This window comes from Camelina sativa, chromosome 10 (genome assembly GCF_000633955.1).
Source record: "Camelina sativa cultivar DH55 chromosome 10, Cs, whole genome shotgun sequence".
NCBI lineage: Eukaryota > Viridiplantae > Streptophyta > Magnoliopsida > Brassicales > Brassicaceae > Camelina > Camelina sativa.
Genome location: NC_025694.1, coordinates 5,759,953 through 5,772,512, shown reverse-complemented (window position 1 = coordinate 5,772,512; position 12,560 = coordinate 5,759,953). Strand labels below are relative to the sequence as shown.

Below are 12,560 nucleotides of genomic sequence, written 5' to 3'. Positions count from 1 at the left end.
GGAGATGGCGGGACCAAAAATAATAAAAATAGTGGAGAAGAAGCTCTCTAATTGAAGGGAATGGGGTTGATGTGGATTTATTCATTTGGTTCCACACAATGTAAGAGAAAAATAATAACAGAGCTTTGGCTCCCTCATCCTCTCCACGTGGCTTCTCCAGTCCACGTCATCTCCCACGTGGCTTCATCCTCCTTGGAAGAATCACTTCTCTCTCAACAGTCACCATCGTTGCTCCCTAATTCCATCACTTCCACATTCATTCTCTCTTATAATAATAGTATTAAGTTATTTAACCAATAATGTTTTATTACTATTTATTTTTACTAATTAAAAGACGTAATTAAAAGTAATACAGTAGTAGTAACACACACCAAATGGTCGGTAGAAATTTGTAGTTCCCAATACCACCAAAAGGAAAAAAAAAATAGAATTACTTCGTCGTCAAGCAATACCACTGTTTATTACAAGTGCTCAACCGTCACACACACACCCATTAGCTTTTCTTAAATAAATTAATCACAACTATAAGCAATCATACTCACAAATACTCTGTTATTATTATAAAAAAAACAAATATCAGAAGCTCATGATTATATATTACTATAATATATATTAAAAAATAAATATCGTCGAGTGGAAAAATATTCAACGCCACATGGGATGATCTATTCTTCTATATAAGCACCATAACCTTCAAACACTATCTTCATTCCAAATTCATAACCATTTCCAATTACCTCTATTGATTCTATCTCTCTCCTTCTCTTCTTTTTACAAAAACTTTCTCTAACTTTAAAACTGGTTAAAGAAACGTATATAAAAAGAAATGGAGAGTATGTTTCGTTTGACGGATCATGATCATCAAGATTCAACACCTAACCGGTGTATTTGGGTCAATGGACCAGTCATCGTCGGAGCAGGACCGTCGGGTTTAGCCACAGCGGCTTGTTTACGTGAACAAAACGTTCCTTTCGTTGTTCTCGAGAGAGCAGACTGTATTGCTTCTCTATGGCAAAAACGTACTTACGATCGTCTCAAGCTTCACCTTCCCAAGCAGTTTTGTCAATTACCGAAAATGCCCTTCCCGGAGGACTTCCCTGAGTACCCGACGAAGCGTCAGTTCATCGACTACCTTGAGTCCTACGCAACCCGGTTCGAGATCAACCCTAAGTTCAACGAGTGTGTGCAGACCGCTCGGTTCGATGAGACCAGTGGGTTGTGGCGAGTCAAGACCGTGTCGAACACCGAGTGGACTCGGACGGAGGTCGAGTATATTTGCCGGTGGCTCGTGGTGGCCACGGGAGAGAATGCGGAGAGAGTGATGCCCGAGATTGAGGGACTTTCCGAGTTTTCCGGCGAGGTGATTCACGCTTGTGACTACAAGTCCGGCGAGAAGTTCGCCGGGAAAAAAGTTCTGGTCGTCGGTTGTGGAAACTCCGGCATGGAAGTGTCTCTTGACCTCGCAAACCATTTCGCTAAGCCTTCCATGGTCGTGAGAAGCTCCCTTCACGTGATGCCGAGGGAAGTAATGGGTAAATCCACGTTCGAGCTTGCAATGAAGATGTTAAGATGGCTTCCTCTATGGCTTGTGGACAAGATACTATTGGTTTTGAGCTGGATGGTGCTTGGAAACATCGAAAAGTACGGGTTGAAACGACCCGAGATGGGTCCGATGGAGCTAAAGAGCGTGAAAGGCAAAACACCAGTGCTTGACATCGGAGCTATGGAGAAGATCAAATCAGGAAAGATCGATGTGGTTCCAGGGATCAAAAGGTTTAACGGAAACCAAGTCGAACTTGTCAACGGAGAACAACTAGACGTGGACTCAGTCGTCCTCGCTACTGGTTATCGCAGTAACGTCCCATATTGGCTACAAGAGTGTGAGTTCTTTGCAAAGAATGGTTTCCCAAAAACAGTATCTGACAACAACGGTTGGAAAGGAAGGACAGGATTGTATGCAGTTGGGTTTACGAAGAAAGGGCTCTCAGGTGCGTCAATGGATGCGGTTAGGATCGCACAAGATATAGGCTCTGTTTGGAAACTAGAAACAAAACAACCTACGAAACGCTCAACGGCTTCTCATCGAAGATGTATCTCTCAACAGTTCTAAATTTAGGAAAAAAAAAAAAAGATTAGAGTTTAGGACAGAGATAGATCATTAGAAATGAGAAGAGCCCTCTCCTGAAGACCCAAAGCGAATCAAAGGGTGTTGTGCGTGTTTTTTTTTGTTACCTCCTCCACTTGTTTGTTCTGGGCGTTTTGTGTAAACAGAGGAAGATGTGGCCTTTTGTTTCCTTTTTTTTTTTCTTTTTTTTTCTATATACTTTAAACAATTAACTTTTTTGGGGGTGGGTTCTTTGATTTTTTTTGTACAAGTCTATGTTTTTCCTCTTTTTGAATAGTTAACATCTATATTGTGTACACTTTTCTGATACTATTTAAGCCAAAAATATTTTGATTTCAGTTTTACCATCTTTCTGTAGTTTGGCCCTGCTCTTTTACTTTTCATGTATCAGAGAAGCTCTCTTTAGACCATATTGGTATTGAACAAGCATGTTTTGGACAGTAGTTTGGATCAAACTTTGACGTTAGGGATCATTTTCAGAGTTGCGGATTCTAGTTCTCTACTACGGCCTTGTTGAAACATCATGAAAACCCTCTTATAGGTGATAAAGGAATAGAAACAAAAAAAAGAAAAAAAAAAAACATGCGACATAAGTCATCTTTCTATTTAGAAAATTCTGGAAGTGCAAAGGAAAAACTTTACAAATAACTGATCTGATTATTTAGTTTTGTGGGAATAATACACATGAATTAACTTTCAGTGTTGTAGGAATTGAAAACAGAAACAAAATCATAAGCAAAACTCTTGTAGTAATTATTATGGTCAATTGACAAGTCTCTTAATAATGAACTACGCAACAAATCTAGAGTAGAGCAAAATACGAAAGCTCACGAACATAGGTCATCACAGCTAGCTACTATACACATAATCACATCACAGCTACTATACACATAATCGCATCAGAGCTTCATTCTATTATAATTTTTTTACCACTCATCAGGTCAAGTCCGGTATAATGTATATATGTTGTTGCGATTAATGGGAATTTGTAAGTAACTAAAATTGTCTAAACATAATTTTAAGGATGATTCTCATTTCTCAAATACATGTGATCTCTCTGTGTTTTTGGTGGGTTGAAACTAATTAATTAGGTGATTAAACCTAATAAACAGAACACATAATTAAATCCCACTTTAGTTCGAGTCAGTCATTAATGAAATTACTAGTGTCGTGGTTCATGCATCGATTTCCCGCTTTGCACGGAAACTAAATAGGTAATTAAATTTCCTTCGATCTAAGTTAGGACTCATCTAAAAGCGTCCTCAACCATTATGCAATTTGACCCCCAGGAAAAAAAATCATTATACTAGTATTATTATTTTAGTTGCTAATCATATGCATCATATAGAACAATTTCCAATGTCGACCAATGTTACAGAAGAATCAGTGAATCACTATATTATAAGCATTTGCTGATTAACAACCTATTTGCAGTGTGTTATAAACCTGCAGGTGGATCTGATTCTATCCTAAGGAAAAATTTTAAGTGCAAAGCATTGTTAAAGAAAAATAAGAATGTCGTTTTCCAAACTACATTTGCATGCTAAATTCTTAAAGTACATATATATTTGTAATTTGTAATAAATTTGAAAAAAAAAACATAAAATGATAGTTTAAAGTATACTAATTTAGAGCAAAAAACAACTGGTCAAAATTTAGAGAAAACAGTTGTTCGAAATTCGAAACCAGGGAGAAGAAAACAATATATTTATATATAGATACATATATATATATATTATTATATAGTGAAATGTCTGAGGGGAAAAAACAAAGAGAAAAAGTGAATAAATTTTGTGATGACATTAAAAACCCACATGTGTTGGGTCCAATGAAGAGATTTAAAATCCACTAATAAAAGAGATCTTACAATGTCACATCAAATGTAGATCGGCCTATGTCCAACGTCAAAGGATAAAGCCAGCAGTTCAAAACCATTTTCAACCACAGCATTTGTACATTTATTAATTAGTATTGTCATTATTATTGATATATAGAATTTATAACAATTCCAGTTTCAACAAATTCTTATTTTTTCTTGCTGGTATTTGTTATCCTATTTTTATTCTACGAAAACATTATCCTCTATGATGGAAAATTCAAAGGAAAATGTATTACATGTATCGTGTTTATTTTAATCATATCCATCTCTACTGTATTTAAAAGATTTATGATCGATAAATCACACGCCAAACTCGACAATTACAGAACTAAACAATACAAAAGTTTACGATTTTTTTTTTTTTTTTTTTTGCGTTTATATACAATAATACTGACTTTGATTTCTTATAAATTCAAACTATATATACATATTTGATTTGGATTATAAAAAGTATAATATAATATTATTCATTTATTTACGTAGGTAGGTATTGAAAATCATCTTTTGTTGAGGATATATCAATTAGATAATCCCATAAAATAATATAACTAGCTCCGTAAATGGTAATTTTTATATTCCACCAGAATACTTGAACTCTATAATATCTTGAGAGTATAATGGCGTGTACACCGTGTGAAGTCTATTTCAAAGGCCATGGAGGAGTGATCATCTAGCCTCATGCACCCTCACCGCATGTTACCTATTTAGAAACTACAAGTTGTGAGATGTTGAATTTGAGTGACCATTATCTTTTTGCTTTCTTCTTTTCTTTTGCCATACTTGTCATCTTTCTCTTTTGACATCAGTCATCACCATACCATACTTGTCACTTGTCACCTCATATTCACACGTATTCTCAATCTATTTTCATTACCTTAGCAAAAGCCCTAGCGCTTGATAGGCATTCTCTTATATTCTAGTTTATTTTTGGTTATGAAGACCTAGCTAGCTAGGAATCCATCACATAGGTAGATATGTGTCCACTTACATTCACAATGTCATTTACATTTTCCGAAATTGCGTAACAAGATTTTATACGACTTTTATTTAAAATTGTCAATCAGACCGATTTGAACTATCTCGACCAAATAATTATGTTTTCAAATATTATATTGACACATCTACTTTTGAATGGTATATACGATTAGGCATGTCTATATGGGTCAAATGATTTGAGATTAACTTGCTTCGAGGATATCAGTGACAAAGAGTAAATGGGTAACACATGGAATGGTCACAAATTCTCCAATGGAGAAATCACTCATGTTTAAGGGCCCATATTGTCCATCTTACACATTACCGAAGTCTGCAAAAACTAGGGTTTGTTTCTTTCACATGCCTATGTCTGTTAGATGAACTACCACTTGTAGAAACAATCTTCTACGCTAAACACAAGAAAGAAGATACCAAGAAAAAATAACATTTCACCACACATATATACAATCTCTGAAAATTTAATTTACGGAGCTGTCCAAATTTAATCTCTGAAAAGATAACATTTCACCACACATATATACATTGGCTGTCCAAAATCACCAAAGCTTTTAGACAATTTTAATTTACCTATTACGAATGTTAGTGAAGTATAGGACCAACGTCTCTAACAAGTAACAACTAACCATACAAGTACATCACAAGGGCTACGTACGTTTTCCATATAATTTGTTTAGATATGCATCAAAAAGAAAGATACATATATATAGTTTATCAAGTTTTAGTTCTTTACTCCAAATAGGTACGTAAAGAGAAAGAATTCGAATGTACTGGAATTAATCATTGGGATGGTAAAGTTTCGAGTGGAAGACTATTGTACCCATGTCTCTATATCCCTTTTATGAACTTGCAACCCCACACACACATCTATGTAGTATGGGCAATTTAGTTCCAATCCGGCTCGAGATTCATTCCGATTATGTTTAATATTCCCTTTTCTGAAAAGTATTTAGAAAAACATATAGAATATAAGCAAATACAAATCTTAATTAGTACAAAAGAATTCGGAAATACAGAATATAATAATGTCTGAAATCCCACAACCACAAATCTAACTAAATACCTAAAATAGTTGAATATTTGGATATTTAGATGTTCATTTTCCGAAAAGAGACTATATATCTGATTTTTCTAAAGTATTTTGATTTGTGCCGAACTGCCTATGTTTAATATATAATATGCATATACACATGGATGGACACGGACAACACAAGGAACTTTGTACAAATGAGAGTACTTGCCAAATTTTTAAGTCACTTTTATTAATACAAATGCTTATAATTAAAAGCGAGTTATTTTGTGTGTGTGTGTGCACGTATATAATAATAATATTTTAATATATCATGTACAGTACTTATCAAGTATGTGTGCATATATATATATATATATACATTACGTACGTATATGTGTATGATTGTATGTTATTGCAACAAAGATTTGGGCTATAAATGAATGAAGAAAAATGTTGTTGGGATATTGACAAAAACAAATTGAGCAACAATGAAAATAATTCGAACCCATGACATTACAACTAGTCAAAAGTCCCCACATGATCTTTATCAAGGTAGGTCCTTGGATGAGTTGTTTTCTTATATCATAAATTTCTCACGAATTTTGTTAATGGCCTTTATGTGTAAAATGACAAAACTTGCCAACCATTATACCAGTCGATCGATACTTAACTCCTTATGTAAAAACTGAAATAACTCAATGTAAAGAATATAACCCCCAAAAAAAAAAACACTCAATGTAATTATAATTTACGAGTATATATAATTTTACTAAGCAATTGTGGTCTAGTAGTGGTTGAAATATATATAGACATGACATGTTCACCAAAAAAATAAATATATCATCAAAACGCTTTATAGGCTTTCGCCTCTCCGTCTTATTCTTCTGGGTCTTATAGGATTTATAAGAAGAATTCAAAACCCATTAGTAATAACTAAAGGGCCTTTACTTAAGGCCCATTAAGTAATATATCCCAGTTTCAGATTTTTTTTTGTTGGTTCACGAAATTTCAGTTTTTTTTTTTTTCTATTAGAAAAGAAAAAAGGAAAAAGAAGGACAAGTCACGGAGGAGACAAAATAGCACGCAAAGAAGAAGCTCCAACTTCAAGAATCTGTCTTTTGAGTTTTTTTTTAGAATCTCTTGAGGGTCAGAATTCGCCATGGCTGTCACAGCATTCAACACATTGAAACTTGCATCGTCGTCTTTAGATCCGATTCCTTCAATCTCTTATTCATCTTCTTCTTATTCTTTCTCTTGTGTATCTGTCGGATCTCCTTTCAAGAGATGTCTAAAACAGACTTGTTCTGTTCGAGCCATGTCTTCTTCTTCTTCTTCTTCTTCGTCGTCGTCTTCGGCTGCTTCGTCTTCTTCTTCGTTTGGATCGAGAATGGAGGAGAACATTAAGAAAACAGTGACTGAGAACACTGTTGTTGTTTACTCCAAAACTTGGTGCTCGTATGTTTCTTCTCACTTCTCTTTTTTTTTCTTTCCTGTTTTTCAGTTTTCAGATAATCTAAAGTTAGGATTTTTTTTCTTTGTTTTTGCTTAATTGGAGAATGGGTTTGTTAAATATCCTTGTAAAATTTACTTTTTTTTTTTTTGTTATGGGTTTTGATGATCGTCAGATCTTGCTTAATGTTTTTCTGTTGACCTTTCACATCACAAATTATGACTCCTTTGCTTAATTTTTGATACGTACTGTGTATTTGTTGGCGATTGGTGTTGTTTTGAAGATACTGTTCTGAAGTGAAGACATTGTTCAAGAGACTTGGGGTTCAGCCACTGGTTATTGAATTGGATCAACTTGGTATGTTTACATTTACTTTACATCTTCTTCTTTTGTTTTATCATACATCTTGGTCAGCTTAGCTTGATTAATTGATTTGATTATGATATTACTAAACTTTTAGTTTATGTCATGGCTTTTGATAGAGGATGAAGTGATGCTTGTTCATTGTTTAGAATTAGAAGTATCCATTATTAGTATTGCATTTTATCCTTTGGATTTGGTTTCAATTGTGTTTTACTGATCTAGTTCATGTTGTGGCATTTAGACTCGTTGAAAGAATCAAAGTCTTGTTTACCTTTCAATTGGTTTAGTTTTTCAGATTTGAATTGGTTCATATCTTTATCTGTGTAAGCTGTAACTCCTGTTTCTGGACTATGGGTTAGAAACTTACTTTATGGGGACTCTTATCTGCCTTTTGTGTTTGTGATATTCTGCCTTTGTTTCTTGTCGAATTACTAGTCTATACTTTTGTATCTTGGTAGTGGTTTTCAGCTGAAGATACAATTGTCTAATGATTTGGTGATTTTGGACAGCCAAAAATTTATCTGTTATGTGCTTAGTTCTGTTTGACTAAACCATCTCTGGCTCATTTCAGGTCCACAAGGGCCACAACTGCAAAAGGTACTGGAAAGACTTACTGGGCAACACACTGTTCCTAATGTTTTTGTTGGTAAGTAGATTACTCCTTTTACATCGATCATATCTTCATTGAATGCTGTTTTCCTAATGTCCTGCTTTGAAGGTTGAAACCTTTATATGCCCTAAAGAAGCGAACAATATAGTTTCCTGTTTATGACAACACATAACAGTGTCTAATCTTTTGTCCAAATGAACAGGAGGCAAGCACGTTGGTGGTTGCACAGGTACTTTCTCTTTCCCCCTCGCCTCTTGGTAGATTGTTACACAGTTTAGCAGAACACGTTCCTTCTACTTGTCTGAGACTTCACCGATGTTTTATCCTATATATTGGATATTGTTTCACTTCAATTCTCAGCATTATTTTCTTGTTGCTGTACTACAACAGATACAGTGAAGCTTTACAGGAAAGGAGATCTGGAACTGATGTTAGCTGAAGGTAAAAACGGTCAGACCTGAGGAGATGATGGAAATTGGTTTGGAGATTTTGCATATGGAGCTTTGGAAACTCAAAACAATTTTATCTCTTTGGCTATCATCATTGAACCTCATTTGTATACAATAAGTAATTAACATAACATATATCATGCAATTGTTAATCTCTCTTTGTTTTGCTATCACCACTTGGTAACACGCAGTTTCAAGCCTTCAAAGTGTAATTCAAAAATTACAACTAAAAGCAACAAAAAAAAAAAGAAAAAACTAGGACCGGTACATAAAGAAGAAGAAAAAGTTACCAATTATATTCCAGAAAATCCCAAAATATGTTGAAGCTGAGAAGCGTGGCAAGTTTAGGATCACAGGTGGATAGAGAAAACAAAAAGTGATCCAGAGAGTGAAAGGAGAAGGAGAAGTCATCTTCTGAACAGAGGAAGTTGCAGAGAATAGAATCTTAAGGAGACCAATGGCTACTCTGGTCTCGTCTCAGACTTACATCTACCATTGTTGTATGAGTAAACGAGCTTTTTACCAGGCAAAAGAATCATACTCTCCTTGTAGATTTTCCCGTCATCATAATCATAGGGAAAGACTTGATTTGTATCCTAAGACGCCTAGATTGACAATAACTAAAAAGCATCAACCTTTGTCTTTCAACACCGTGTGTTTTGCTGCAGACGAGCCTTCCGAAATCAGGTAATTCATCTAACCTGTTTTAAATTGGGTTTTGATGGGTTTGGGTTCTATCTGTGTTGTTGTTGAATCAGTTAAGTGTATGGTATTCTATAATCAGTGGGATTGATGAAAGTTTAAAACTTTAGTAAAACAACTGCATAAACGCAAGAGTGTTATCTCATTGTTGTTGATACCATTTTTTCGGTGAGATGTTACAATTTGGACACTTAAGTTAAGACCTTTGCTTGTAATGACACTGCTAGTTGTCTCTGTTATTGCTTTCAGTGCTGATGCTAGAATCCGTAGTGAGGTTCTGTCTCCGTTCAGATCAGTCCGTATGTTCTTCTACCTTGCCTTCATAGCTAGTGGGTCACTAGGAGGACTAATAGCCACTTCTAGGCTCATTGGTGCCCTTGCAAATCCGGCTAGATCAGGCGAAGTTCTGGAGATCATAAAAGGTTTGGGAATTGACTTTGGTGCAGCTTCTCTCTTTGCCTTCCTCTACTTCCGCGAAAACAAGACCAAGAATGCACAAATGGTTAGGCTCTCGAGAGAAGAGAATCTTGCAAAACTCAAAATGAGGGTCGAAGAGAACAATAAAGTTATCTCGGTAGGAGATCTGAGAGGGGTTGCTAGGCTTGTCATCTGCTCTGGTCCTGCAGAGTTTATCGAAGAAGCTTTTAATAGAAGTAAAGAGTTTACACAAGGGCTTGTGGAGAGAGGTGTGGTTGTGGTAGCTTATTCTACGGATGGGAATACGCCGGTTTTGGACTTTGATGAGAATGACATTGCGGATGAGGAAACGAGCAAGAGAAGGAAGAGATTGTGGCGTGTGACTCCGGTTTTTGTCCCAGAATGGGAAAAGTAAGAATCTTTCCACATACAGGTAGTTGAAAGAATCGAACTTGAAGGTGTTCTTGATCTCTGTTCTTTTGCATGAGTAGGTGGTTAGCTGAGCAAAAGAAGCTTGCTAATGTATCTTCAGACTCTCCAGTGTAAGTAATTCCTTGCATTTGAATTGAGAAAACAGTTCAAACTGAATCTTGCACCGGTTTTTGCAATTCTTGACGCGGAATTGTGTTGATGCTAGGTATTTGTCTCTGCGTTTGGACGGGCGTGTAAGGGCAAGTGGAGTGGGTTATCCTCCATGGCAAGCCTTTGTTGCACAGCTTCCTCCGGTTAAGGGAATCTGGACCGGTCTTCTTGATGGTATGGATGGTAGAGTGTAAATACTCTAATACTTAGGGATAAAAAAGTTATACGTTTCTTACAAATTGTGTAGTTATGAACAGATATATGACTTCAAAATTGTCACTTTCACTCTTGTAGTAAATTGATTTGAAAATAAGATTATGCGATCAATCCGCGTTACCTATCTGAGTCAGACCAGTTCAAGTATGTAGGTGTTTACCTAGTGGTTTCAAAATGTTTATTGTGACGATGGTTAATAGATCATCTAACCCTGAGTAGAATGAGATTCAACAGAAGTTTCCAAATACATTCTGTGCAAAAAATAAGAAACTGGCTCGAGATTCAGATGAGGAGAAATAATTGGTAAACTTTCCGGTACATATGGTTCGGGTCAAGTTACAAACGGATAGAATGGTGTAGAATACACAGAGCTAGTTTTTGATTTCTCTCATTTAAGCTGCAACTTCTTCGATCTCGTCCAATGCATAGTTGTTGGTCGATATGTTGGCGTAGTTCACTTTCGCAAACCGGACCACAACAGGGTACCTACTCTTAGGGTCCTGCACATTTTATAGCCAGGGTCAAAAAAATCTATAAAAACCGGCGTGGTGAAAGATATATACGTATGACCAATTTGAGACTAAATGCGTTACCTGATCAACAGCCACAACTGATCCAACGGTCTTGAACCAGTAGGATTCTCTCCTTAGAATCTTGACCTACGAAACCCCAATATATTTGTATTAGATACCGGCACACACGCACAAAGTCACAACTCACAAAGTCACAAACACTACACTAATAGATTTGAACCAAAAGCTATGACATTGTGACGGCACTAATACAAGCAACTAGGATCGGTCATAATGTTTTTATCTCTTGGTAGTAAAACAAAAACGATTAATTATGAGCAAAAATATGAACAAAAGCTACAATTTCACAATTAACGATTCCTCTTAGTTGAGTAATTGGTAAAGCCTACAAAATCGCAAAATCATTGTCATTTCACAGTGCTGCAGATTACACCAATAAGAACTTGATAATATACAAATGAATCCATTGATCGATAAAGTAGCTTAGGCGTATGCGTATGTACTTGGTGATATATATACGAAATAATGAATTTTAAGACGGTTTAGGATGGCTGACCTTAGACCCTCTCTTAGGGCCAATCGGAGGTGGCTTGGGTTTGGTGGCAGCAGCTCCAGCCGGAGCAGCAGCTGGCGCTGCAGGAGTATCTTTAGACGAAGAGGTAGCCGGAGCCGCATCGTCGGCTGCTCTGACTACGAGCCTAGAACCGGCGCTTCTCATGGGCAAGAAAGACACGGAGTTCCTGGACGACGAAGCGCCACCGGCCGCGGTGACGTTAGCCGGAAGAACAAACACCGTCGATGCTGACGCCATGGCCATCTTTGGTCTTCTTCTTTTTTTTTTTTTCTTGATTGTTTTGGCGACACGAAAGAGTGGTTCTTGATTGTTTTGTTGGTAGTAAAGCCAAGTAATATGTTCGAAAGGCTAAGAAAGGAGGAAGAGATGAGTTGTGTTTGGGTTAAACGAATCGTTTCCCTCCACTTGACATCTGCCACGTGTACATCACATATCTGTTCTTAAGGATAATGTGATGACGTGGAATTACGTTATTATTTCAGATTTCGTTATTACACTTGTGTTTTCTATTTTTTGGACAATTGTCATAAATAACACTAAAATAATTTTTTATTTTAAAAATACCACAATTCTAAAAATACCACTAAAATGTAATTTAATTAAAGTTCTAATACTAAAAACTAATTCCTAAATTTTAAATACTAAACCCTACCCC

The 12,560-nt window shown here is 36.0% G+C and overlaps 4 protein-coding genes across 4 annotated transcripts; 3 read left to right on the top strand and 1 right to left on the bottom strand.

Moving 5' to 3' along the window:
• LOC104717321 (probable indole-3-pyruvate monooxygenase YUCCA8) lies at positions 733-2,423 on the top strand. Its single transcript, XM_010434868.2, has one exon. It carries the CDS (start codon positions 827-829, stop codon positions 2,108-2,110), a length of 1,284 nt encoding a protein of 427 aa, XP_010433170.1. The 5' UTR covers positions 733-826; the 3' UTR covers positions 2,111-2,423.
• Positions 7,024-9,054, top strand: LOC104717320 (glutaredoxin-C5, chloroplastic). Its single transcript, XM_010434867.2, has 5 exons — positions 7,024-7,464; positions 7,743-7,816; positions 8,394-8,468; positions 8,635-8,661; positions 8,823-9,054. Exons 1-5 carry the CDS (start codon positions 7,169-7,171, stop codon positions 8,891-8,893), a joined length of 543 nt encoding a protein of 180 aa, XP_010433169.1. The 5' UTR covers positions 7,024-7,168; the 3' UTR covers positions 8,894-9,054.
• LOC104717319 (protein LOW PSII ACCUMULATION 1, chloroplastic) lies at positions 9,194-10,922 on the top strand. The gene is made up of 4 exons (XM_010434866.2): positions 9,194-9,568; positions 9,833-10,411; positions 10,492-10,542; positions 10,638-10,922. Exons 1-4 carry the CDS (start codon positions 9,339-9,341, stop codon positions 10,774-10,776), a joined length of 999 nt encoding a protein of 332 aa, XP_010433168.1. The 5' UTR covers positions 9,194-9,338; the 3' UTR covers positions 10,777-10,922.
• On the bottom strand, positions 11,011-12,237 carry LOC104717317 (photosystem I reaction center subunit IV A, chloroplastic). The gene is made up of 3 exons (XM_010434865.2): positions 11,888-12,237; positions 11,392-11,457; positions 11,011-11,298 (listed from the first exon to the last, which is right to left on the bottom strand). The coding sequence occupies exons 1-3, from the start codon at positions 12,146-12,148 to the stop codon at positions 11,191-11,193; spliced, it is 435 nt and encodes a 144-aa protein (XP_010433167.1). The 5' UTR covers positions 12,149-12,237; the 3' UTR covers positions 11,011-11,190.

Bases quoted from the DNA above. Each gene is read 5' to 3' on its own strand.
- LOC104717321 (XM_010434868.2), top strand. From the start codon at position 827: ATGGAGAGTATGTTTCGTTTGACGGATCATGATCATCAAGATTCAACA.
- LOC104717319 (XM_010434866.2), top strand. From the start codon at position 9,339: ATGGCTACTCTGGTCTCGTCTCAGACTTACATCTACCATTGTTGTATG. The intron at 9,569-9,832 runs GTAATTCATCTA...TATTGCTTTCAG, and splicing joins GACGAGCCTTCCGAAATCAG to TGCTGATGCTAGAATCCGTA. The intron at 10,412-10,491 runs GTAAGAATCTTT...TTGCATGAGTAG, and splicing joins TTTGTCCCAGAATGGGAAAA to GTGGTTAGCTGAGCAAAAGA.
- LOC104717320 (XM_010434867.2), top strand. From the start codon at position 7,169: ATGGCTGTCACAGCATTCAACACATTGAAACTTGCATCGTCGTCTTTA. The intron at 8,469-8,634 runs GTAAGTAGATTA...CCAAATGAACAG, and splicing joins TGTTCCTAATGTTTTTGTTG to GAGGCAAGCACGTTGGTGGT. The intron at 8,662-8,822 runs GTACTTTCTCTT...GTACTACAACAG, and splicing joins GCACGTTGGTGGTTGCACAG to ATACAGTGAAGCTTTACAGG.
- LOC104717317 (XM_010434865.2), bottom strand. From the start codon at position 12,148: ATGGCCATGGCGTCAGCATCGACGGTGTTTGTTCTTCCGGCTAACGTC. The intron at 11,458-11,887 runs GTCAGCCATCCT...GGGGTTTCGTAG, and splicing joins GCCCTAAGAGAGGGTCTAAG to GTCAAGATTCTAAGGAGAGA. The intron at 11,299-11,391 runs GTAACGCATTTA...TAAAATGTGCAG, and splicing joins CAGTTGTGGCTGTTGATCAG to GACCCTAAGAGTAGGTACCC.